The sequence below is a fragment of the Panthera leo genome, assembly GCF_018350215.1.
Source record: "Panthera leo isolate Ple1 chromosome Y unlocalized genomic scaffold, P.leo_Ple1_pat1.1 chrY_random_Un_scaffold_81, whole genome shotgun sequence".
NCBI lineage: Eukaryota > Metazoa > Chordata > Mammalia > Carnivora > Felidae > Panthera > Panthera leo.
Window position 1 is genome coordinate 110,277 of NW_024962235.1, and position 27,056 is coordinate 137,332.

The 27,056-nt window shown below is 47.8% G+C and overlaps 1 protein-coding gene across 1 annotated transcript in view; it reads left to right on the forward strand.

Annotated features, from left to right (window-relative positions):
- LOC122212856 (protein Shroom2-like) overlaps positions 1 to 27,056 on the forward strand; it is a 76,054-nt gene that overhangs the window by 12,457 nt on the left and 36,541 nt on the right. Inside the window, 3 exon segments of the mRNA XM_042926831.1 lie at positions 5,132 to 5,263; positions 10,414 to 12,874; positions 14,383 to 14,480. Coding sequence (XP_042782765.1) covers positions 5,132 to 5,263; positions 10,414 to 12,874; positions 14,383 to 14,480 — 2,691 coding nt within the window.

A 27,056-nucleotide genomic window follows, 5' to 3' on the forward strand; every position in this document is an offset into this window, starting at 1 on the left:
AAAGCGTGCTCTTGGTTTTTGGGGTAGATTCCCATGGTTCATCGCTTACATACAGCACCCAGTGCTCATCCCAACAAGCGCCCTCCTCAATGCCCATCACCCATTTTCCCCTCTCCCCTCCTCCATCAACCCTCAGTTTGTTCTCTGTATTTAAGAGTCTCTTATGGTTTGCCTCCCTCCCTCTCTGTAACTATTTTTTTCCTTCCCTTCCCCCATGCTCTTCTGTTAAATTTCTCAAGATCCACATATGAGCAAAAACATACGGTATCTGTCATTTTCTGACTCATTTATTTCACTCAGCATAATACCCTCCAGTTCTTTCCACGTTGCTGCAAATGACTGGGTTCCATTCTTTCTCATTGCCAAGTAGTACTCCATTGTATATATAAACCACATCTTCTTTATCCATTCGTCAGTTGATGGACATTTAGGCTCTTTCCATAATTTGGCTGTTGTTGAAAGCGCTGCTGTAAACATTGTGGTACATGTGCCCCCATGAATCAACACTCCTGTATCCTTTGGATAAATTCCTAGTAGTCCTATTGATGGGTCATAGAGTGGTTCTATTTTTAATTTTTTGAGGAGCCTCCACACTGTTTTCCAGAGCGGCTGCACCAGTTTGCATTCCCACCAACAGTGCAAGAGGGTTCCCGTTTCTCCACATCCTCTCCAGCATCTATATAATCTCCTGTTGTGCATTTTAGCCACCCTGACCAGTGTGAGGTGGTATATCAGTGTGGCTTTGATTTTTATTTCCCTGATGGTGAGTGACGTTGAGCATCTTTTCATGTGTCAGTTGGCCATCTGGAGGTCTTCTTTGGAGAAGTGTCTGTTCATGTCTTCCACCCATTTCTTCAGTGGATTATTTGTTTTTCAGGTTCTGAGTTTGATAAGTTCTGTATAGATTTTGGGTACTAGCCCTTTATCCAACATGTCCTTTGCAGGTATCTTCTCTCATTCCGTCGGTTGCCTTTTTGTTTTGTTGATTGTTTCCTTCACTGTGCAGAAGCTTTTTATCTTGATGAGGTCCCAATAGTTCATTTTTGCTTTTAATTCCTCGTCTTTGGTGATGTGTTGAGCAAGAAATTGCTGGGGCTGAGGTCAAAGAGGTAGTTGCCTGCTTCCTCCTCTAGGGTTTTGATGGCTTCCTGTCTCATGTTTAGGTCTTTCATCCATGTTGAGTTTACTTTGTGTATGGTGTAAGAAATGGTCTAGTTTCATTCTTCTGCATGTTGCTGTCCAGTTCTCCCAGCACCATTTGCTAACGAGACTGTCTTTTTTCCATTGGATACTCTTTCCTGCTTTGTCAAAGATTAATTGGCCATACATTTGTGGGTCCAATTCTGGGTTCTCTATTCTGTTCCATTGGTCTATGTGTCTGTTTTTGTGCCAATACCATACCGTCTTGATGATTACAGCTTTGTAATAGAGGCTAAAGTCTGGGATTATGATGCTTCCTGCTTTGGTTTTCTTTTTCAGTATTACTTTGGCTATTCGGGGCTTTTGTGGTTCCATACAAATTTTAGGATTGTTTGTTCTAGCTTTGAGAAGAATGTCGGTACAATTTTGTTGAGATTTCATTGTATTTTATTATTACTTTAAAAAAATTTAATGTTTATTTTTGAGACAGAGAGAAACAGAGCCTGAATGGGGGAGGGTCAGAGAGAGGGAGACACAGAATGTGAAGCAGGCTCCAGGCTCTGAGCTGTCAGCACGGATCCCGATGCGGGGCTTGAACTCACAAACGGTGAGATCATGACTTGAACTGAAGTCAGACGCTTAACTGACTGAGCCACCCAGGCACCTCTGTATTTTATTATTTAAAAAAAATTTTTTTAAGTTTATTTATTTATTTTGTGTGTGAGAGAGACAGAGGGAGCAGGGGAGGGGCAGAGAGAGAGGGAGAGAGAGAGAATCCCAAGCAGGCTCTGCACCATCAGCACAGAGCCCGATGTGGGGCTTGAACTCACGAGCCGTGAGATATCATGACCTGAGCGGAAGACAAGAGTCTCATGCTTAACCAACGGAGCCACCCTGGCACCCCGCATTTACTCACTTCTAATGCTCATGGCTCTGCGGGTGGCCAGGGTGGATACCACTAAGAACCAAGTATGGCATAGTGGTTTCACCCAGGCCCTCAAACTGGGGACTTGTGCTCTCCTGTCCTGGCACATCCTGTGGGCCTGTGCACTCCTCAGGGTCCCCACATTTCTGGCGGCTGAATGGCTTAAAGCCACCTGAGTGTGTATCTTGTGCGAGAAGAAAGCCCACGATCTTGTGAAAATGAAGACCTTAAATCTGTTCTTGTTTCTGTTCATCTGGGTCTGTCTGAAACGCAGCCAGAGGGACAGTGGCTGTGTGAGACCACTAGGTGGCGCCAGAGAGCTCTTTCCCCACAGCCTGCCAGACCAGCATCCTCACAGCATTGTGATTGAATGAACACTTTTGGGTCCAGGACGTCGTCCTCTCTCTTATTGGCATGAATCCAGCCGTTTTAGGTAGTCAGAGGGGCTGAGAAACAGAAGGTAGCTGGAACCTTCCCAAATACATTCATTATGCACTAGGAAATTCAAAGGACCTGATGAAAAGCCCATTATGTTTTAGGAAAACGTCACTATCCCCAATAGCCAGAATATCCTTATGTGTAGCTTATAGGTACAACCTTTTCACTGGGTGATTTTTTTTTTTAAAAGCTCTTAATTTCTACTGTGGTTGTCAACTATGTCTTCTTGGAATAGACATGCATCTATATGTGTTATTTTTTTATTTTATTTTTTAATGTTTAGCTGTTTTTGAGAGAGCAAGAGACAGAACATGAGCAGGGGAGGGGCAGAGAGAGAGAGAGAGAGAGAGAGAGAGAGAGGGAGGGAGACACAGAATCTGAAACGGGCTCCAGGCTCTGAGCTGTCAGCACAGAGCCCAACGCGGGGCTCGAACTCACAGACTGTGAGATCATGACCTGAGCCGAAGTCGGCCACTTAACCGACTGAGCCACGCAGGCACCCCTGTATTGTCTTTTTAAAAAGGAGGGAGTGCGTGCACTCTTGGAGCCCTGCTGCCCCCCACTCCCAAGTCAGCCAGCACATATCCCAGTCTTGCCATGTGCTGGGTTGGAACATGTTGCCACAGATTATAAGGCATTTTCTTTTTCAGGCTTCCTTTTTTTATTTGTTTCCTTTGCCTCCACTCTCAGTCTAGTTTATTTCCTTCATTAATTAAGTATAAAGGAAGATGAAACACATCCTTGATGCGATAGCACAGAAAATGCCACCTGAACACGAGACTCACGTAGCCAGAACCTTCCTCACGAGGATTTGGAGAAACTCGACGAGGTACACTTTGGGATTGCAATCCCCTTACTTCTGTGGTGTGATGAAGTTGTCTGTTTTTTTGCTCTTGTTCATGGGGAAACTCCTGAAGTCAACACATTCCACATTTTGCCACCCATCTACTTTTCCTCCTTAATTATGAGTTGTCAGAACGTTTTTACTTTAACGTTTATGTATTTGTTTTTGAGGGAGGCGCAGAGAGAGAGAGGGAGAGAGAGAGAATCCCAAGCAGGCTCCACACTGTCAGCGTGGCTGGAACACAGGAACCGTGAGGTCACGACCTGCGCCGAAATCAAGAGTCAGACACTTAAGTGACTCGGCCACTCAGGCGCCCCGTGAGTTGCCAGAAGGTTTAAGTTATACATACTTTTCAGATTTCTTTAATCCTTTTTACTACTGTTTTGAAAGAGCGTGTGTGTGTTCGAACACACGAGCCGGGCAAGGGCAGAGGAGGAGAGAGAGTCCCAAGCAGGCTCCACACCCAGCCCAGAGCCCATCGTGGGGCTCAATCTCATGACGCTGGGATCACAACCTGAGCCAAAGTCAAGAATCAGACGCTCAACTGACTGAGCCACCCAAGCACCCCGGGTTTCTTTAATATGCTTTTAACATTAATATCCTTTAATGTCTTTGCCTGCCTGGAAGAATGTCTGCTCTCTGTCAAGCACCTAGAGAGGCTCAGTTTGAGCCTCTTGAGCTGCAGACTGGCCACAGTGAGTGAGTTCTGTCCCAAATTGGAGACGTGGAGACATGGAGACTGGGAGAAGCAGGTGCGTGGCTCTCCTCACACACCACCGTTTTCTTGGATGCTCTGTGAACATTTACATGGCAGCTGTAGGGATTTGCGACTGAACCTCCCTTATCATTCCCAGGTGGTGTAGCCAAAAAAAGAATAAGCCACCGATGGGAGGGTGCGGACAGGGGCGCAGGAGCCCAGGAAGACGCTGCATACTGTGTTCACAAGTCCTGGCTGAACGGACTAGAGCCGTCGTTCTAGGGCATCATGAATTCACACGATGGAGACCCTTAGCTGACTTCACAGGCACTTGAGAGGCTCAGAGGAATGAATGCGCCTCTGCTAGTCTCAGTTAATGTCAAGATGTCTGCGTTTACTTAGTGAAGTGAGTAAATAGAAGTCATCCAGGGACGCCTGGGGGTCAGTCGGTTAAGCATCTGACTCTTGCTTTTGGCTCAGGTCGTGATTTCACGGTGCAGGAGTTGGAGCCCTGCAATGGGCTTTGTGCTCACAGTGCAGAACCTGCTCAGGACTCTCTCTCTCTCTCTGTCTCTCTCTCTCTGCCCCTCCCCTGCTCTCTGTCTCTCTCTCAAAATAAATAAATAAACTTTAAAAAAAAGGAAGTGGTCTAAACTGTGTGTGACCCGGCTGAGCTGGGGACCCCCTGCACTTCTCTCTAGTGCATCTCTCCTCCTCAAGGAGGCTGACGGCTGTGTGCCTAGCTATGCTGAAACAGGAAAGACAGAAGAGTCCTTCCGGGGTCCTACTGATGGCTGAGGCGAGGACAAGATTTATTTACCTGTTTAGAGCAAAAATTGAAGAATAAGGCTTAGTTCACATTTTGGAGCTCATGACTCTCACTCTGCCTTAGGATGGGTTCTGCATTAATAAAAGTTAACAATTTTTCATATCCAGATACCGTGGAAAGCCCCGGAATCAATGCTATCAGTCACGCGGGAGTAGCTGTAACATATTTCCGTGTCTCACTCCCGTCTTGGCACAGGGTTGTCCTTTATTTGCAATTCCTGAGTTGTCTGCGTTTTTTTTGTTTTTTTGTTCTTTTCAGGAAGAATGAACTGAGCTGGAGGCCTCACTCCTGGCATGCCACCAAGTTCTCTGATAGCCACCCCGACACATCAGCATCTCCGTTCCCCTCTGCCAGCTCCTGTCCTTCCTGGCACGGCCGTCACCACCCCAGGTAGGCACTGTTTCCCACTGGGATGGACGGTGTTCGACATTCCACCAACGCCCATGACTTCCCAGCCCTGCCACAACAGCACCTTTCTTGACTTCAGCGTGATTTTCTTTTCTTTTCTTTTCTTTTCTTTTCTTTTCTTTTCTTTTCTTTTCTTTTCTTTTCTTTTCTTTTCTTTTCTTTTCTTTTCTTTTCTTTTCTTTTCTTTTCTTTTCTTTTTTTTTAACATTTATCTGTCTTTGAGACAGAGAGACAAAGAGTGAGCAGAGGAGGGGCAGAGAGAGAGAGAGGGAGACACAGAATCTGAAGGAGGCTCCAGACTCTGAGCAGTCAGCATAGAGCCCGATTTGGGGCTTGAATTCATGAACGGCGAGATCATGACCTGAGTCAAAGTCCTATGCTTAACCAACTGAGCCACCCAGGCACCCCTCTTTTTTTTTTTTAATTTATTTATTTTGAGAGAGAGAGAGAGACACCGTGCCAGTGGTGGAGGAGCAGAGAGAGAGGAAGAGAGAGAGAATCCCAAGCAGGTTCTGCACTGTCAGCGCAGAGCCCCATGCAGGTCTCTAACTCACAAACGGTACAATCATGACCTGAGCCGAAATCAACAGTCAGAGGCTTTTTTTCTGATGAGGAAAAGCTGCTGACACACCATTACCAGTAGAAATGTCTAAATTCTTCACTGGGTAGGTAGGTGTCCAAGCCTTGAAAACAAAAACTAGGGGCACCTGGGTGGCCCAGTTGGTTAAGCGTCTGACTTCGGCTCAGGTCATGATCTCGTGGTTCGCAAACCCCATGTCAGGCTCTATGCTGACAGCTCAGAGCCTGGAACCTGCTTTGGATTCTGTGTCTCCCTCTCTCTCTTCCCCCGCCCCTGCCCACACTTTGTGTCTCTGTCTCTCTCTCTCTCTCTCTCTCTATGTCTCTCTCTCTCTCTCTCTCTCTCTCAAAAAAAAAAAATTAACATTAAAAAAAAAGAAAACAAAAACTAAAACACCAAGGGCAAGGATGAACAAGTGTGCTTTCTCATTTATGTTGTTTAATAAATCAGGAGCTTGGGGACTTACCTTTTTGGGCTGAATCCCTTTGGGCCAGCCAGGTCGGTGGTCCTGAGCTGAGTGGGAGGGCTGTCCGTCCACCCATGTGCCTACAGCAACCACCCTTCTTCTGAGACTTTTATGTGCACATTAGAAGGCAGAAGCGGGGCGCCTGGGTGGCTCAGTTGGTTGAGCCTCTGACTTGGGCTCAGGTCATAATCTCACGGTCCGTGAGTTCGAGCCCCACGTCGGGCTCTGTGCTGACAGCTCGGAGCCTGGAGCCTACTTGAGATTCTGTCCCCCTGTCTCTTGCTGCCCCTCCCCCCTCACACTCTGTCTTTCTCTGTCTCTCAAAAATAAATAAACATTAAAAAATCTTAAGAAAAAGAAGACAGGCTCTGCCTAAGGGTTCGGCAAGTGTATTCCAGCGAGGCTCCCAGGCCGTTCTCTTAAGCATCAACACCCTTTCCCCAGCCCCCAGGGCTCTCCTTATAGAGGAAATCAGGGCTTCACAGCCCACATGCCAGGGTGCCATCCAGCCTCGGGGGCCCAGGGGTGCTTTCCCACTGAGCAGGAGACCCAGATGCTGGGAGTTGTAGGTCAGTGGATGGAGGGGGAGTTCTGGGCTACCTGGAGTCCACATTTCAGGGCCAGAAGGGCTAATGTGTCAGGCAGGTGTGTGGCCACACCACAGGGGTGTTGGCTGGAGGAGGCCTCTCCTGGCCACCTTGGGTGAGTGGCCAGCGTCCTCACAAGTCTCATATTAAAAGGATGATGGCTCTGTCTCCCTCTCTCAAAATAAATAAATAAACTTAAAAAAATTTTTAGAGAGGGGGGAGGCGCCTGGCTGCCTCAGTGGGTTAAGCGTCCGACTTCGGCTCAGGTCACGATCTCATGCTTCAAGCCCAGCTTCGGGCTTCTCGCTGACAGTGCAGAGCCTGCTTGGGATTGTCTCTTGTCTCCCTCTCACCCTCTCTCACCCCCCCCCCCCAAATAAATAAGTAAACTTAATATTTTTTAAGCAGGGTGGCTTTGGGTGTGTGCGAGCCCATGTATGAGTGTGTATATGTATGTATATGTACAGGTGTATCTGTAAGTGTGGCGTGTGCACATGTATGCAAGTGCATGCTTGCGCGTGTGTGCTTGAATGTATGTGTTTGTGTATGTGAGTGTGCGTGCATATCTGTTATGGAAGGGCATTTGTGCCTGTGTGTGTAGAGCTAACGTAACCATCTCAAAATCAGTTTTTGATCGTTAGTAAACACCGGTCTGCTACAAACTTCTGAAGTACTTCTGTGAAGGCAATACATCTCAGTGCATTGACCTGTTGAAAGTGACAAGAGATGATGGTATTTGGAGTCCAGGGTATTTTTGAAAAACCACAGATTCTCAACTGCGTAGTAAAAGTTAAGTGAAAAGTGGGCCTTTTATTTTCATTATCAAAGTGACGTAAAGTAATACGATTTCCATTAAGCCCATTTGGTGGTTTGTTGATGACAGAATCACGTTTGCTGCCCACATGCGTGTGGGATCGGTGCTGGGCACTATTTATAGCTGCCCAGACCTCAAATGTTACAGAGAAATCACCTCCAGGGCACTGAGGGGAGGGTGCAGGAGAACCGCCTCCTGTTCTGTCTGAGAGGGGCACTGCTCTGTCCTTTTAGGAAAGGGTATACAAGCCAACGGTCCCCTGCCTTCAGGACAATGTCACTGTCCCTGGTAGCTGCCGTATCCTCAGAACTTGTAGATGGAGCCCTTGTTGTGTGTTTTCGTTGGTTCTCTTGTTCATTTGTTTGATTTATAAATGGTCAGTGACGTGCTTTTCTAAATGTTTGTTTTTTTTGAGAGAGAGAGAGAGAGAGAGAGAGAGAGAGGGAGCACACAAGAACAGGGGAGGGGCAGAGAGAGAGGGAGAGACAGAATCCCAGGGAGGCTCTGCGCTGTCAGCCCAGAGCCCGACTTGTGGCTCCAACTCACGAACCCTGAGACCGTGACCTGAGCCAACATCAAGAGTCGGACGCTTAACCCACTGAGCCACCCAGGCGCCCCTTGTGTTTTGTTTTTGTTTTTGGTTTTTTTGGGGAGTGGGTTGCAATTTTATTTTTATTTATTTATTTTTTTTCAATATATGAAGTTTATTGTCAAATTGGTTTCCATACAACACCCAGTGCTCATCCCAACCCTTGTGTTTGTTTTAAGAGTGATTTCGCCAGTTCGGTCTCCTGTGTCCTTGCCCTAATCACACATTTTTCCCATTCATCCTGGTTCTCCCCAAACCTAAAGTCGCCAGGGTTGTGGTAGTTTTTCTTGTTTTTTTTTTTTTTTTTTTTTTTTTAATTTTTTTTTCAACGTTTTTTATTTATTTTTGGGACAGAGAGAGACAGAGCATGAACGGGGGAGGGGCAGAGAGAGAGGGAGACACAGAATCGGAAACAGGCTCCAGGCTCCGAGCCATCAGCCCAGAGCCTGACGCGGGGCTCGAACTCACGGACCGCGAGATCGTGACCTGGCTGAAGTCGGACGCTTAACCGACTGCGCCACCCAGGCGCCCCTAGTTTTTCTTGTTTTTTGTTTCTTACCTTGAAGCCTGAATGTTCCAGCTTTGTTGAACTTTAATGAAAACAGTTTTTCTCTTTTTAAATGTTTATTTTTGAGAGAGAGAGAGAGAGAGAGAGAGTAGGGGAATAGGTAGAGAGCTAGGGAGACAGAGAATCGCAAGCAGGCTCCACGCTGCCAGCTCAGAGCCCCACACGGGGCTTGAAACCAGAAACTGTAAGACCGTAATCTGAGCCAAAATCAAGAGTGGGATGCTCAACTGACTGAGTCACCCAGGCTCCCCACGGAAGCATTTTTAACATGCTTGGATAAGTAGTTTTACCATCGAGAGCCATTAGCCTCCTATATACACTGTCACTACCTCATAGAATAACTGATTCCTTAACAAACATATCTCCCAGCTTGTAGCAACAAACCTCATTTTGTATTTCCCTGTCTTAGGCCCCATCCTGCTTCAGAACCAGTATTTTTGGCATTCAGGTACAGCTCCAGTGAACTCTGTCAAGTTAATGAGTCCCCTGAGCACGGCAGTGTTTGTTTTGCTAAGAAAGCCTGTGGCTTGGGTCCTTTATCAAATATTCCATTAACTGAGAGTTAAGAGGAGCTCTTGGTACTTTAATATTTGGGTGTGGAAAAGTAACGCTATCTCTGGATTTCCCCTTTTAATTTGAAAATTATCGTTATTTGGGGCACTGGGGCGGCTCACTCGGTTAAGCATCCAACTTGTCCTGGTCTCACTGTTCGTGAGTTCGAGCCCCACATCGGGCTCTGCGCTGACAGCTCAGAGCCTGTTTGGGATTCTCCCTCTCTTCCTCTCTCTCTGCCCCTCCCTGCTCTCTCTCTCTCTCTCTCTCTCTCTCTCTCTCTCTCTCAAAATAAATAAATAAACGTAAAAAAATTTTAAAAAGAAAAGAGAAAATTACTGTCATTTGATTGCTTCTTCGGTTTTAGTAATCCATAAGAAGAATCCTTTTATACGCTAAACCCCGGGGTCCACAGTCTTGTTCTTTGAGGGGGCAGGTAGGAAATATTTTAGGCTTCATGGGTCTCTGTCGGTTGCAGGTACCCAGCTCTGCCGTTGTAGCTCAGAAGTATTCACAAACAGTGTGTAAACAAATGGCCATAATTGTGTTCCAATCACAGCTTATCTGTGAGTGCTGCAATGTGAATTTCCTGTCATTTTCACGGGTCACAGAATAATCTTTTTTAAAAAATGTGTTTAATGTTAATTTATTTTTGAGAGAGAGAGAGAGAGAGAGAGAGAGACAGAATGCGAGCAGAGGAGGGACAGAGAGAGAGGGAGACATAGAATCCGAAGCAGGCTCCATCCAGGCTCTGAGCTGTCAGCACAGAGCCCGACGCGCAGCTCAAACTCACGAGCCGTGAGATCATGACCCGAGCCGAAGTTGAACGCTTAACCCACTGAGCCACCCGGGCGCCCCGGCATCTGGACGTTTCTGTGTGGGGCCAGCTGTGTTCTTGGTCCTGCTCTCCTCATTTGTCCCCTTTACTATTGCTCGCTTCAAAAGCAAACTCTTCTCTCTGGTTCTTTCCTCCTAGTTCTTCCTCCCATGACCTGTCTGGCACGTGGGAGCACACGAATCTACAGCGTACCTCTGACCACTTTAGTTCCCTGGGGAGCGTCGACAGCCTGGACCACCCTTCCCAGCCCTACCCCTCCAGACGCCTCTCCGCCGCCAGGTCCAATGGCAGCATTGACCGCCTGGGCGGCCCAAGCAAGCGGGACTCAGCTTACGGCTCATTCTCCACCAGCTCCAGCACGCCCGACCACGCCTTGCCCAAGGCTGATGCGTCCTCTGCAGAGAACATCCTCTACAACGTGGGCCTGGGGGAGGCCTCCAGGCCGGGCGGCCGGCAGGGCCAGGCTGCCAGTGACCCCCAGGGCCTGGAGGACAGGCTCGGGTACTTGCCACCCCGGGCCCCCCGTGACGGCAGCAGAAGCCCCAGGCCAGAGGACAGTCCTGAGACCAAGCTGGCCACCCCTGGGAAATCAAATTTGGGACCGGTTTGGTATGTCCCCGATAAGAGAAAAGCACCTTCCTCCCCTCCTCCACCACCTCCCCCTCTCCGCAGTGACAGCTTCGCTGCCACCAAGAGCCACGAGAAGGCCCAGGGCCCTCCACTCTCAGACACCGCCAGTGTGCAGCACTTTCCAGGCCCACCCCGGGCCCAGCCCCGCAGTGACTGGAGATCAGAGCCCACCAGTCAGCAGTGGAGGCCGGCACGGCCCGGCAATGGGAAGAGAGTCGGGAGCTCGGGCCCTGCGCCCCACGTCCCCCTGGACGGTGGGGTGCCGACCCCTGACCACAGGCCGGGCGGCCTCCCGGGGGCCCCTGGCCGGCTTCAGGCCTCCCTGTCCAGCACGGACGTGCGTTTCCCGCAGGCCTCCTTTGGCTGCCAGCACCCGCGCCAGTACAGTGACGAGAGTCCCTTCTGTCACGACGGCCCCAGGGCCGCCTCGTCGCTGAGGGAGCAGCACTGTGTGGCCGTCCCTGGTGGCTGCCAGGAGCCTTCTGCCCACCGTGTCCAGGACGACGGCCCCACTCGGCTCAGGTGGCCCGGTGCCACTGAGCAGAAGGGCGACAGCGGTGGGCAGAGCCGCTACTACTGTGTGACCAGCAGACAGTGCCCGCAGGCAAGCGCCCAGGCGGGACAGCCCCACGAGGAATATTGGCAGTCTGACAGGGCCGCAGAAGCCCACGAACTCCCCACTGAGCACCCGATGGGCCACGGGCCCTGGGGTCACATCCGCCAGCACGAGGAGGAGGCCCCGCACACCCGTGAGAGCGACCAGGCAGCCAAGGGCCACCCCATGGGAAGCGAGGAGCCACAGACAGCCGCCCACTGGGCAGGAGCCGCGGGGAAGGAAGCCGCCGACGGCTTCCTGTGGGCCGCGGGAGAAAGCGGCAAGATCTCCCCTCAGAAGACACCTATGCTGCACTCGCTGGCCCGGGAGGGGGCGCGCCCGCCCGACGACGGCCCGGGAGCTGGTGCCGAAAGGCCGCCCCCGTTCGATGGCCAGGTGGGCAGAGCCACCCGGAGAAGCGACCGCTTCGCCACCACCCTGAGGAACGAGGTCCAGATGCGCCGAGCCAACCTGCAGAAGAGCAGAAGCACGGTGGCGCTGGCTGGGGCCGACGAGGCGGCTCGGGAGGCCGGCGGCTGGCAGGTGGAGCCGGGAGGCGTCCCCGGCGCCTCCCCAGAAGGTTCCTTCCGGGGCACCTATAAAGACCACCTGAAGGAGGCCCAAGCCCGGGTCCTGAGGGCCACGTCCTTTAAGCGCCGCGACTTGGAGCCCAGCCCGGCCGATCGTCCCGCGGGGTCAGCAGAGCCGCGGACTGAGGAGCACAGCACACATCTGGATGCCGCCCCCCACTTCTGGGAGGGGGGCCTGCCCAAGCCGTCCCCGTCTGGAGGGGGCCTGCCGCACGTTCCCCGCATTGGGGGCCGGAAACGGTTCACGGTGCAACAGAAGCTGAAATCGTACTCCGAACCCGAGAAAATGAACGAGGTGGGGCTCGCAGGGCCCGATCGCCCCCACCGGCACCCGGGTGCATCCGAGGACACCGTGGGCACATTCGCCGACAGGTGCAAGTTTTTTGAGGAAAGCAGCAGACCCATTCACCAGAGACCTGGGCAGAGGCAAGCGCTCTGTGGATTCCCGAAGGAGAAGCTGGAGAGGCCGCGGACAGCGGGCCACGGGTACGAGGGTGCAGAGCCTTCGTTCCAGAACAGGGCCCACACGACCTCCTTTGGAGAGAACCCCAGCACTCACGGAAAAACGGCGAACATGGGAAAACCAGAACCGCCTCAGAGACTTGGAACCTTTGCTGAGTATCAAGCCTCTTGGAGGGAACAGAGAAACGCTCTAGAAGCCAGGAGTTCTGGGCGGTATCACTCAGCCGATGACATCTTGGACGCAGGTCTGGATCAACACGAGAGGCCACAGTACGTTCATGGAAGGTCCCGTTCCTCACCATCCACAGACCCCTACGAACAGGTAAGGTTTGTGCCCCAACCAAGGAAGAGCTGCCCCGGGCTGCTGTCTTAAGGCACATGTAGGATGCCCTGAAAATACGATGGCCCAATGTCAGTGTCGCTTGTGTCCCGCCGTTTGGGCATCGTTTGTGTGCACCGGCTCTTCTCGTGTCAACTTGTGTGAAAGGTACCTGGGGACTAAACAGGTACATCCATGACAATTTAACTCCGTATCCGTGTGCCCGTCCTGAGTCCCCGGCCTCCCCATCGTCACTTGCTTCGGCTGTCTTTCCTCATAATTAGCTTGCCCCAACCTTAACACCACGTAAAGAATTTGGGGGGAAGCCTAGAAAATGGTCAGTTCTCTGAAATGAAAAGGGGTGAAGACAGTGTATGATACACGATAGCCACTCTTCAAATGCTGAGGCCTTTAAAATTTTTAATATTTGTTCCTTGTATTTTTTTTCAAATATGTTTGGATTCCTCCAGAACAAATGTAATTAAACATGCAATGCATTAAACTGTTGCACTTTTTATAAGGTGAGAATTCTTTTTATTTTTTTTATTAAAAAGAATTTTTTAAAGTTTATTTTGAGAGAGAGAGCGAGTGAATGAGCAGGGGAGGGGCGGGGGGAGAATCCCAAGCAGACTCCATGCTGTCAGCACAGAGCCCAGTGCGGGTCGCAGACTCACAAACTGTGAGATCGTGACCCCAGCTGAAACCAAGAGTCAGACGCTTTAACTGAGCCACCCAGGCGCTTCTATAAGGTAAGAGTCCTGATGCTGAAAGTTGACTTCAAGCTTTCTAGGAAATTTAAAGAAAACATTCCAGTGTCATCTCGCCTCTTTCTCTCTCTCTCTCAAAATATAAATAAACATTAAAAAAAATTTTTTTTAAAAAAGAACCAGTAGTAGGTTCAATACACAATATTCAGGGGGTGCCTAGCCTTAGTCGGTTGAGCGCCTTTTTTTTTTTTTTAATGTTTATTCATTTTTGAGAGACACAGTGCAAGCGGGGGAGGGGAGAGAGAGAGAGACAGACAGAATCTGAAGCCGGGTCCAAGCTGTCAGCACAGTCTGACACGGGGCTCGAACTCAAGGACGGTGAGACCATGACCTGAGGCAATGTCAGACGCTTAACCGACTGAACCACCCAGGTGCCCCAAGCGTCTGTCTCTTGATTTCAGCTCAGGTCACCATCTCACAGTCCATGGGCTCAAGCCCTGTGTCAGGCTGTGTGCTGTCCGTGCAGAGCCTGCTTCGGATCCTGTCTCCCTCTCTCTCAGCCCCTCCCCAGCTCGCTCTCTCGCTCTCTCTCTCTCTCTCTCTCAAAAATAAATAAATACTAAAAAACAACAGTTTGGAGACACTGAGCCCTGTGGCTGAGTGTCATTACAAGGCGGCAGGCTGCGTCCTCGCCTCCGCGGCACAGGCTCGCGGGGCAAACCCACAATGAGGGGGTTCATAATAATAGATGTCTTGAGGAAGGCGGCTTGATGATTCGGTGTCTCACTGTGCTGCTTTTGGCAGGAAGCTGCCATCGAACCACAACAGCAAGTGGGGGACGCTGGTGAGCACAGGCAACTTTCTGCCACCGTCCGGGCCGAGGAGGGACGCCCTAATCCGAGGTGGGTGAATTCTGGATTTGGGGTTGCTAAGAAGACATCTTGGAGGTGGCCTTCTCGATGGTGGGTGAATGCTTGGTTCACGTGATTGGGCCTCTGGTGGTGGTTTTTTTGCCAAACCCAGCATGGCTGCTAACTGGATGCAGTTTCCAGCACCTCAGCGTCCCCGCTGCAGACGTGGTGCCGTTTGAGCAGAGCCTGTAGCCCTGCGCCGCCTCCAGCAGAAGCGTCTCAAGGGCGAAGATGTCTTCTGATGCCATCGTGGCTTTTTTTTTTTTTTTTGGTTCTTAAAATGGCTGCTGTGTTTTCTGTACAGTACGGTTCTTTATGTTCACAGAATGAGAAATCCAGTGTAACGTGCTTGAATGAAATGCTTTATCCAGAATGCTCGTTGAAAGGATGCTTTAATGATCTAGTACACAGCTGGGCTGCCGGGGCGTGGTCTCCAAATTGGAGTTGCCTGCGAAGATTGTCAGAAAGGAATGGAGCCAGCCTTTCTAAATCGGGCTTATTTCGAGCTCGAAAATAGAAATCAAGTCCGTTGGCTCCTCAAGAGGATCTGAAGGACTGGTGGATGGTAGCAGTGTTATTAGCACGTTGTGTGCCGTAGTTCTCAAATGTGGCCAGTGTAGCTGTTTGACTGTAGTGAGGATAGAATTTAGACTGATTAAGTAAATGAATCAATAGTGTCATCTCGCCCTTGATACGCACGAGGAGGGAGGGAGATGGAAGCGTAGAACACTGTAGGACCTGTGGTATCAGCTTATTTTGAGAGGGCTGATAGGGGCACCTGGGTGGCTCAGTCGGTTGAGCGTCCACCTTTAGCTCAGGTCAGGATCTCACGGTTCGTGAGTTCAGCCCCCACATCAGGCTTGCTGCTGTCAGCTCAGAGCTCGCTTCAGATCCTCTGTCCCTCTCTCTCTGCCCCTCCCCCATGCACACTCTCTCAAAAATAAAACATTTAAAAAAAAAAAGAGGGTTGATAGAACAGTGGAAATAAAACTACACAATTGGGTCACTGAATACAGATCTTTCTAATGCTTTGAGAATCTCTGGTGATTGGTGTGATATTCAAATTTAAACACTTAACCTCAAAATTCAGGGTTCTGTTGCAGAAATAACCAATTTAAATGTTTGCTTTTGAGAGCCTTCTATACTGGGGTTTTATTTCGTTTGGCTTTGAACTCGAGTGCTGTTAGCCTTACAGGAGAATATCCAATCTTTACGTGGCTCTGAGGGGACACGAGTGGTATTTTGTGTAGGAAGTCTGTGTAATTATCTGCATGGCTAAAACCAAGAATCCCTGGGTAAGAAGGAATGGCCGCTGAATAATACACCTACGGAATCGAGCAGTTTCTGAGAAACACAATCACAGCTTTATTACTGTACATTCTGGGTAAGTCACGTGCCCAGCACCAGCTGTACTCTTTCTTCCAAGCCCACTTCTAGCCTGTGTTGCAGTTGTGAGAGCGCTCGGTGCACCCTGCATGTGCGAGCTCTGGTTTCACCCCTGTGCTCCTGCCATGTATGTATTTCACTGATCCTGCAGAGGGTTTGTGTGGTGGTTAGAGTTAGTGCCCCTGCGGTGAACAGAGTCCTAATGAATAGCTCTAATGTACAGTGTGTGTGTGTGTGTGTGTGTGTGTGTGTGTGTGTGTGTGTGTGTGTGGTAAATGGCACTATCAATAGTGAAAGGGTCAAGAGGAACAGGGGGAGGGACCATATGCTTCATTTATCATGGATGTGTCTTCTAGCGGACTGTGTAACCACCCTGAAGAAATTAGTTCCAGAAGCTTTCTGCTTTTGAGCTACAGACCCAGCAATTTTCAGAATTGTGTGCACTTTCAAAGAGTGGCAGGACTCAATGAAATTCTAGAATAGGAGCATTGAAAAGCCATTCCCAGTTTTTTTCAGAGAATGTTTGTTTTTTGTATCAGTACAGAGTTTGTTTTTATATCAGTAAGAAATAATGTACTTAAAACATTAAATCTGGGAATAAAAGAAATGAAAACTCAGGTTAAGGACTGTCTTTTGCTCACCAAAAATAAAATCCTGTAATACAAAGATTTTAAGATACCTAATGTTTTGCATAAATTTTTTAAATGTTTTATTTATTTTTGAGAGACAGAGAAACAGCACGAGTGGGGAAAGGGCAGAGGGGGAGAGGGAGACACAGAATCCGAAGCAGGGTCCAGGCTCTGAGCTGTCAGCACAGAGCCCAACGTGGGGCTCGGGTTCACAAACTGTGACATCATGACCTGAACCGAAGTCAGACACTCAATCAACTGAGCCACCAGGTGCCCTGCATGAATTTAAAACAATATAAGTGTGTCTATAAAAAATATGAATCACTGGGGTGCCTGGCTGGCTCAGTCAGTACAGCATGGTACTTTTGATCTCAGGGTTGTGAGTTTGAGCCCCACACTGGGCGTAGAGATTGCTTAGAAATAAAATCTTAAAAAAAAATTACTGATCTGATAGTGGGGCAGGATAATGAATGGTTTTCATTGTATTCTGTTGAGACAACAGTAGGGCATCAAGATAAGAGTTACTTGTTTACGCAAACCACATAGAGAACATTTTTGTGAGGGTCAAGGTTCTGTTCTATATAAAGATAAATAGGACAAAGATTCTGCTCCTGAAGGACCTCACAATGTAGGAGGGAAGGACAGACACCCATACTTAACCACTGAAGAGGTGACACATAAGTATAATTTGGGTGAAAAGTTATGTGGTGCTTCAGAATCTTGGAGGAAAGAGGATGGGGTGACTTCTGGATGAGTCCTGGGGAAGACGGGTGTTTGAGATGAAATTAGCCCACTCCCATGAGAGCAAATCCAATCGCATGCACTTAGTACCAGCTTTCTCTGTGGTGGGCAGCGTCCCCTGCCCACATCCGACCCTCAGTCTCCTGGCTTCTGTTCTCTGAGGTTTTGTACCAGCTCTCCAAGCCCCATCATTCTGGCCAGCACAAGTCTGCTTCCTGCAAAGCTGCTCCCCCACTGACTTGGGGTCCCTCGTAAGTCGGATGCAGTAGCTTATTCTGGCCATCGTAACAAAATACCAGAGACTGGGTAGCATCCACAAAAAAAAAAAAAAAAAATTGTCTTCTCACTCTTCTGGAGGCCAGAAGTCCAAGTTCGAGATGTCAGCCTCATTTCCCCCTAGGCATTTTTCATGACTTGCAGACAGCCACCTCCTCCCCGCGTCCTCACGTGGTCTTCCCTCCACGTGTCTGTGTCGTGATCTCTTGTAAGGCACCAGGCTGGATCAGGGTCCCCTCTGATGACTTCACTTTACCTTACTTACCTCTTCAATAACCCTCCATCCAAATAGTCACATTCTGAGGTCCTGGGGGTGAGGACGCAAGCGTATAAATTTTAGGGGGATACAGTGAGTCCGTAACACTGGGAGGAATGTCGTTTCTGCCTTATACCTTAAACCAGTGCTGTCTGCTACATCGGCCCTCTCAGGAAGTGTCACCCCATCACTGAGTGGCTGAGGCCACACCTGATAGGGGAGCATTTAAAATTTTTTAAATATTTATTTACTTGCTTATTTCTTTCTTTCTTTATTTTGAAGTGGGGGAGAGCAAGAGCAAGGGAGGGGCAGAGGGAGAAAAAGAGAGAGAATCCCAAGCAGGCTCCGAGCCATCAGTGCTGAGCCCGATGCAGAGCTCAAACTCATGATCCATGAGATCATGACGAGGGCTGAAATCAAAAGTCCGGTGTTCGACGGACTGAGCCACTCGGGCGCCCCGTTGCGGGAGGATTTAAAATAAAAGGAAGAGGGAGGCGGCCATCCTTGAGTGTGGCTGGTGAAGAGAGAGGAATTTGGCAGAACCTCTCTGGAGGGCTTTTTGGTGGCCCGTAACCACTGCAGGCACCTTCTGGTGCACTGATCCCACTTTGAAGAGTTGCCCTTCGAAGTGAACGGCAGCACAGAGGCATTCCCCACTGAGGTGCGGACTGATGCTCACTTGGTGGGTGTGTTTGCACCCCACCCTTCCCAGTTCTCATGGAGTCACCCCCTTGCTGCCTGCTGGTCTCCTTGCCTGGATGGCTGGTAGTGCCTTTGAACAGGGTGGAGGTCAAAATCCTCTCTTTTGAGGGCTGAGATGGTTTGGGAAAGCACCCACTCACAGCCATACACATTTAAATACTCCTTACGTTAACGCTGTTCATTTTGACAAAGGCATTGGCAAAGTCTGCTTTTCCTCCTTTGGAGATCATCTTTTCTTCCTGTTAATTTTTGTAGACTCTTCTGGTCGGTTGTCTAGTTAAGGTGCCTTCCATTTTGACTCAAGAACCAAGTTCCTATTTCTTATTTTATTTATTTATTTATTCTTAATGTTTATTTATTTTAGAGAGAGAGAGCACAAGTTGGGGAGGGGCAGAAAGAGAGGGAGACACAGAATCCGAAGTAGGCTCCAGGCTCTAAGCTATCAGCACAGAGCTGGATGCAGGGCTCGAACCCACAAACTGTGAGGTTATGACCCGAGCCAAAGTCTGTTGCCCAACCGACTGAGCCACCCAGGTGCCCCAGTTCCAATTTCTTCTAATGGGACCTAGCGTGGCACTCTATTTGATCCATATTAAGTTGGCTTTCCTACCATTAGTGGGTGAAGCCAAATGTCTTAATCAAACCTGAGTGATTAACTCAGGTTAGAAATATATGCACATCCCTGGGACTCCTGGGTAGCTCAGTTGGGGTTGAGCGTCCCACTCTTGATCTTGGCTCAAGTCATGATCCTAGGGTCACAGGATCAAGCCCCGTGCTAAATGTGGAGCCTGCTTACGATTCTCTCTCTCTCTCTCTCTCTCTCTCTCTCTCTCTCTTACTCTGCCCCCTCCCCTGCACATGTGCACGCTTATTCTCTCTCTCTTTGTCTCTCTCTAAAATAGAATTTTTTTAATTAAGAAATAAAAAATAATATATACACCTCTCATCCATGACCAATAAACATTGCCTTTTAGTTCCCTGCCCTGCAGAAAGTACAGCCTGTGAGGGGGCATGATAGCATTCTTGTAGGGTGGTCACATGATTAAGCATCATTGCAAAAGTGGACATTCTAAAATGATGGCAGACTGAAAACTTGCCTCACAGAGAGGAGCAAGGTGTAGGGCCGGCAGAGTCCTCCCTGATGACCCAGTAGGGTCCTGGCTGAGTTGATGCGTTCCTTCTATACCTGCCTACCTCAAGGCCACCATCCATTCAGCGTCATTCATTTTTAGAAACTTTGGACAGTAGACGTGCCAAATACAGGCACGTTGTTTGGGGCCAGGATAAGGCAGCCTAATGGCAGGTTTCGCCTTTGCTCCTTTTCCTTTGTTGGCATTTTTATATTAGAACTTTGAAATCATTGTGTGTGCAGAAAACCGTTGGGGAATGCCAGGCCCACCAACGCTGAGCTCCCCACAGGATGACTGTGAGGACTGGCCCGCTGTCTGGCTCTCAGTTCCACCTCCTCCCCTTAGGACTCACAGGCTTGTAGGTCTCTATCCAGAGGGCCTCAGTGGCCGTTCTTTGTCTCTGAGGTTACTCCAAATTACTTGCCACCCGCCCCCCGCCCTTCAATGAGGTTGTAAAGATTTATTTGTGGTAAGATCCAGACAACATAAAATTTCCCATTTGAATGTGTGCCATTCAGTGACATTTACTACATTGATGTTATGCAACCATCACCACTATCTAATCCCAGAACATTTTTGTCACCCCAAAAGAAAACCACCTACCCACTAAGCAGTCACTCCTGACATAGGCTTACTTTCTTTAACTTATGAGATAACTTGACGTGATCCACCACGTGGGGCAAGGGTACGTCTTACCAATACGCAGCTGTCGCCAGATGCGGGTGAGATGGGGACTCGGCTCTCGGCACTCACTTGCCACAGGCTTGGTTGTCAGGTTCTCGCACCCAGTCTCCAATCGGCTTAACCCCTGCATTTGCTGAAGGTCCACACACCTGAAATTAAAGAAAAGTCACCTATTTCTCTTAAGCGATTGAGATTGCGTCCCAATATTTCTAAGCATGTGTTAAAACTACACATCGCCCAGGACTTCACGGAAGAGCACACAGAGCCGGGGGCGTGTTTTACGTCTGTGCCCCCAGCCCCACCCCAATAGCCCTTTTTCCTCCCACTCCCAATACGGAAATCCTTGCCACCCCCACCAGAATTCAGAGGAAAGGAAGACGAGGGAGGAAGACAAGCACGGGTAGTAACAGAATGGTTGCCTGAAAAATAGATCTCCTTCAGGGGCGCCTGGGTGGCTCAGTCGGTTGAGTGTCCGACTTCGTCTCAGGTCATGATCTCATGGTTCGTGGGTTCCAGCCCCACATCAGGCTCTGTGCTGACAGCTCAGAGCCTGAAGCCTGCTTTGGATTCTGTGTCTCCCTTTCTCTCTGCCTCCCTCCCCCCTCCCCCCTGCCCCCTGCTTGTGCGCTCGCACACTCTCTCTCTCTCTCTCAAAAATAAATAAACATTGAAAAACAAACCAAAAAAGTTATTGAAAAAAATAGATCTACTTCAGGTTTTCTCAAACAGCATTCGGAGCATGTTCTTGGGAATAAGCATGTTCTCCGTGTGCGTTTACTTTTCTGTCATTGTTTCCATACTAATTCTTCAATTCATAAAAGGATATTCTGGGTGATGTGCGTAACCGCACCCTGTACATGAGGGAGTGTCTCATTGTCAGTGGCACTCACATAACTGACCCTGGTGGGGAGGAAAAAACCTGTCCACATTCATCCATTAAGCTATCCTTCTAGATCGGCAAAAGATATCAAGGTGCCTGGCCCCCAGAGCTCCTTGTCCTGTCAGTCAAAAGAAAAGCGACGGGTGAAATGAGGCCTTCTGTGACATCCAGAAAACCGGTAGCTGAACTGGAAAGAAGTAGTGCTGAGTATCAGGTGGGGCCATGGGAGAAACAGTTTGTTCCCAGAAAACTCCCCCCACCATCGGATTAAACATTTGCTTTGTAGTCTTGCTCTCATAAAACGTGCAAATTTGTTTTGTGTTTTATAGCCTAGGAGCTATGAAAACAAAGAAAGTGAAATGTTTTATATTTAGACATGTTTCACAGTACAGTAAGAAATAATCAAAGCCGTATGTGAGATCGCATACGTCGGCAGAATCTACAGAGACACAAAGTACATTCGTGTTGCCAGGAATTTGGGGTCGGGGGCAACGAGAATGGCTGCTGTGGTAGGTATGGAGTTTCTTCTGGGGGTGGCGAGGATGTTCTGGAATTAGATAGCATAGATAGTTGTACAACTCTGTGAACATACTAAAAAATACTGAGTTGTATACTTCCATGGGGTGAATTGTATGATATGTGGACTTTATCTCAATTTTTAAAAATCTGTGAACACTGGGATTCCACAAAAAATAAGTTAATTTAAAATAAGTCTGGGGGTAACAGAAACCCATGGGGGAGGGGAAGGAAAAAAAAAAAAGAGGTTAGAGTGGGAGAGAGCCAAAGCATAAGAGACTCTTAAAAACTGAGAACAAACTGAGGGTTGATGGGGGGTGGGAGGGAGGGGAAGGTGGGTGATGGGTATTGAGGAGGGCACCTTTTGGGATGAGCACTGGGTGTTGTATGGAAACCAATTTGACAATAAATTTCATATATTGAAAAAAATATATAAATAAATAAATGACCCTTCCGAGGAGTCCCACATCTCCTGGGGAAGTGCCTGCCTTAGTATCATCCTGCAGCTCTCAGTTGTCAGTGGGGAGCAACTCTGAACAAAGGCCTCAATGAAAAAGTAGTAATAGGGTTCAAAAAAAATGAAATAAAATAAAATAAGTCTGGGGGAACCTGGCTGGCTCAGTCAGTGGAGCATGTGACTCTTGATCTCAGGCTTGTGAGTTCGAGCCGCATGGTGGTGTAGAGATTAATTAAAATCTTATTTATTAAAAAAAAATTTAATGTTTATTTATTTATTAAGAGAGAGACAGAGCACAAACAGGGCAGGGGTGAGGGAACAGAGAGAGAGGGACACACAGAATCTGAAGCAGGCTCTAGGCTTTGAGCTGTCAGTACAGAGCCTGACCCGGAGCTCAAACCCACTAACTGTGAGATCATGACCCGAGCCAAAGTTGGATGCTTAACTGACTGAGCCACCCTGGCACCCCAAAAATAAAATCTTGAAAATAATTGAAAAATGAAATGAATCTGGACATGACTCAAGTCTGAGAAATGCAGCTGTAGCTCTGAGGTCGACAAAGTTTGTAAAGGGTCAGACAGTGACTTTTCTTGACTTCGGGGATCAGACTATTCACGTTGTGATGGCTCAGGTCTTGCAGCGTGAAGTCAGCGATGGCAGGTACATACAGGAGTGTGTGGCTGTGCTCCAGAAAAACGTGGCAGAAAGGTTCGCCGGCCCTGGGGTTTGGCCGAGGGATGGCTGTCGGTGAGTGTACTTTTCAGGGTTGGGAATGCAGGTCATGAATGGAGCTCTCTTTACACATTCCAAAGAGCCTTCTTTTATGATTCTCTTGCCACATGAGATCCATTTCTCTTGTCATCTTCATTGTACTTGTCTCCTGGGAGGTGGTTGAACTTCTGGAGCTTGAACGGTCCACCGAGTAGAGGTGCTGGGGCTCCTTCACAGCGTAGGGGTAGGGGACGGTGCGGGATGCTCGAACCACGGGCTCCTTTGTGATGTTCTGACTCGCAGTGATGGTGTGGGGTAGGGTCCTCAGACCCTAATGACCAACTCGGGAAGGGCTCAAGGCTTCACCAAAACTTCCCAAGAGGCGAGGGAGAAGAGTTCTTCTGGAGTGTAAGTGCTAAGGTGCTTATCTTGTTCTGTTCCCTTTTTATTTGTGGAATTCTTCAAGAGCGCAAATGTTCTGTGTCAGTTAAAGACCAGGACTTGTATGTAATTTATTACAAGTGTTTATAATATAAAGTCTTTTTTTGTAATTAAAAAAAATTTTTTTTAATGTTTGTTTATTTTTGAGAGAGAGAGCGTGAGCAGGGAAGAGGCAGAGACAGAGGAAGACACAGAATCTGAAGCAGGCTCCAGACTCTGAGCTGTCAGCACAGAGCCCCACATGGGGCTCGAACTCACGAACCGTGAGATCATGACCTAAGCCAATGTTGGGTGCTTAACCGACTGAGCCATCCAGGCGCCCCTTTTTTATTTAAGTTTAAGTTAGTTAACATGTAGCGTAGTAATGGTTTCAGGAGTAGAACCCAGTGACTCATCTCTTACATACGACACCCAGTGCTCATCCCAAAAGTGCCCTCCTTAATGCCCATCACCCATCTAGCCCGTCCCCCCACCCACCTCCCCTCCAGCAACTCTCAGTTTGTTCTCTGTACTTAAGAGTCTCGTATGGTTTGCATCCCTCCCTGTTTTTACCTTATTTTTCCTTCTCTTCCCCTATGTTCATCTGCAGTGTTTCTTAAATTTCACATATGAGTGAAATCATATATTTGTCTTTCTCTGACTTAATTCGCTTAGAATAAGACCCTCTAGTTCCATCCACGTTTTTGCAAATGGCAAGGTTTCATTCTTCTTGATCGTTGAGTAATACTCCATTGTGTGTATATATATAAACCACATCTTCTTCATCCATTCATCAGTTGATGGACGTTTGGACTTTTTCCATAATTTGACTATTGTTGAAAGTGCTGCTATACACATTGGGGTACATGTGCGCCTATGAATCAGCACTCCTGTATCCTTTGGATAAATACCTAGTAGTGCAATTACAGGGTCCTAGGGTAGATCTGTTTTTAATTTTTTGAGGAACCTCCTGTTTTCCAGAGTGACTGCACCAGTTTGCATTCCCACCAGCGGTGCAAAAGGGTTCCCCTTTCTCTGCATCCTTGCCAACTTCTGTTGTTTCTTGAGTTATTAATTTTAGTCATTCTGATGGGTGTGAGGTAGTATCTCAGTGTGGTTTGGATTTGTATTTTCCTGATGATGAATGATGTTGAACATCTTTTCACATGTCTCTTTGCCATCTGGATGTCTTCTTTGGAAAAGTATCTGTTCATGTCTTCTGCCCATTTCTTCACCGGATTATTTGTTTCTTGGGTGTTGAGTTTGGTAAGTTCTTTCTAGATTGTGGATGCTAACCCTTTATCTGATATATTATTTGTAAATATCTTCTCCCATTCCGTTGGTTGCCTTTTAGTTTTGTTGATTGTTTCCTTCACTGTGCAGAAGCTTTTTATCTTGATGAGATCCCAGTAGTTCATTTTTGCTTTTTTTTCCCTTGCTTCTGGAGCCATGTCTAGTAAAAAGTTGCTGCAGCCGAGGTCAAAGAGGTTGCTGCCTGTTTTTGTCTCTAGGATTTTGGTGGTTTCTTGTCTTACATTTAGGTCTTTCGTCCATTTTGAGTTTATTTTTGTGTAAGGTGTAAGAAAGTGGTCCAGGTTCATTCTTCTGCATGTCACTGTCCAGTGTTCCCAGCACCACTTGCTGAAGAGACTGTCTTTATTCCATTGGATATTCTTTCCTGCTTTGTCAAAGATTAGTTGGCCACACGTTTGTGGGTCCATTTCTGGATTCTCTATTCTGTTCCTGTGATCTCTGTGTCTGTTTTTGTGCCAGTACCATACTGTCTTGATGATTACAGCTTTGTAATACAGCTTCAAGTCTGGAATTGTGATGCCTCCAGCTTTGGGTCTCTTTTTCATCATTATTTTGGCTATTCAGGATCTTTTCTGGCTCCATACAAATTTTAGAATTCTTTGTTCTAGCTCTGTGAAAAATGCTGGTGGTATTTTGATAGGGATTGCATTGAATGTGTAGATTGCTTTGGATAGTATCAACATTTCAACAATATCGATAACGTAAAGTCTTGCTACCGTTAACATAGCACAAGCAATGAGTGTCCCAGTGAGTGTCCCAGACACCGTAATAATTATGCCTTGCTCTAGTAAACATAGTTGACTTGGATATATGAAAACCCAAATTATAAACCTTAGTATTATAAAAGTGCTTTCTCTTTGGAAATAATTCATTGAGGGCGTTCTTTAAAAATTCCGCAAGCACAACTAACGTCCAGATCTTGATCTCCAATAACCTTCTGGAATCAAAGCAACCAGTGCTCCTTGGGAGAATGGCTGGGTTTAGGGCTGGGCCAGGGAATATGCAAAATGAGCCTGGAATGTCTTATAGTGCCAAAAAAGTAAGAAAGCACTGAACTAAATAAGCCCAATGACAGTAGGCACATGTCAAAAGGACACAGGAGCCGTCTTAAAGAGCTTCCTATGACCAGAACTGGAATAGTTAAAACAAGAAAATAATGTTGGATTATAACCTAGTGTATAAAATAAATATTCTTGCGTCCATACTGATATACACAAATGATGGAATAAATGGGGGAGAGAAAAGGCAAGTCTGTGCAGAAAAGTTCCAAATAATCTGTGTAGTTTGTCTGCCCTCAAGGAGGTGGCACACAACTCCCAGCTCTTTAAATATGCACTGTGTAGAGAGGACAGGATGGAAAGGTGGAGGGAGAGAAGGACATATGCTAGCCCCTGCCAGGTGATACGCAGAGATAAGTTGTGTTGACAGCATGACCCTCGATGTCATGTAATGAGGATGGCACTTTACCTTCGTGATCTTACCCCAAATCCTATAACTGCAGCGTAATCGTGACAAAACCATCAGACGGATCCTTGTTGGGAGATGTTCTATAAAATGCCTGAGCGATATTCCTCAAAACTGTTAAGGGCGTCAAGAACAAGGAAATTCTGAGAAGTTGTTCCTTAGGAGAAACTGGGGAGACACAGCTAAATGTAAAGTGGTACTCTGGGTAGAGTCCTGGAACAGAAAAAGGACATTAAGTTAAAAAAAATTTGGGGGTGCCTGGGTGCCCCCAGTCGGTTAAGCGTCCAACTTCCACTCAGGTCATGATCTCATGGTTCTTGGGTTTGAGCCCCACATCGGGCTCTGTGCTGACAGTGTGGAGCCTGCTTGGAATTCTCTGTCTGTCTCCCTCTCCCTTTGTCCCTCCCTCGTTCTTTCTGTCTCTTTCTCTGCCCTTCTCCCTCCCCTGCTCATGCACGAACTCTCCCTCTCTCTCTCGAAAGTAAATAAACATTTAAAAACAGCAACCACAACTAAAAAACAATCTAAATCGAGTGTGGGCTGCAGTTAATATTAATGTCCTCAGACTGGCTCATTAATTATCACAAATGTAGCACATTAATGTAAGTTGTTAATTGTAGGGGACACTGGGTGTTGGGTGTATTGGAACTCTTTTATTGTCATATTTTTTCTGTAAGTCTAAAACCATTCTAAATTTTTTTTTAATGTGTGCTTATTTTTGAGAAAGAGAAACAGAATGTGAGCCAGGAAGAGGTAGAGACAGGAGACACAGAATTTGAACCAGGCTCCAGGCTCCCAGTTGTCAGCACAGAGCCCGATGTGGGGCCCAAACCCACAAACTGTGAAATCATGACCTGAGCCAAAGTCGGCTGCTTAACCAACTGAGCCACCATGGTACCCCTAAAGCCATTCTAAAATGAAGTGTTTATGTAAAATTTTATTCTTGTTTTTTTAAGATTTTATTTTTGAGGGGTGCCTAGGTGGCTCAGTCGGTTGAGTGT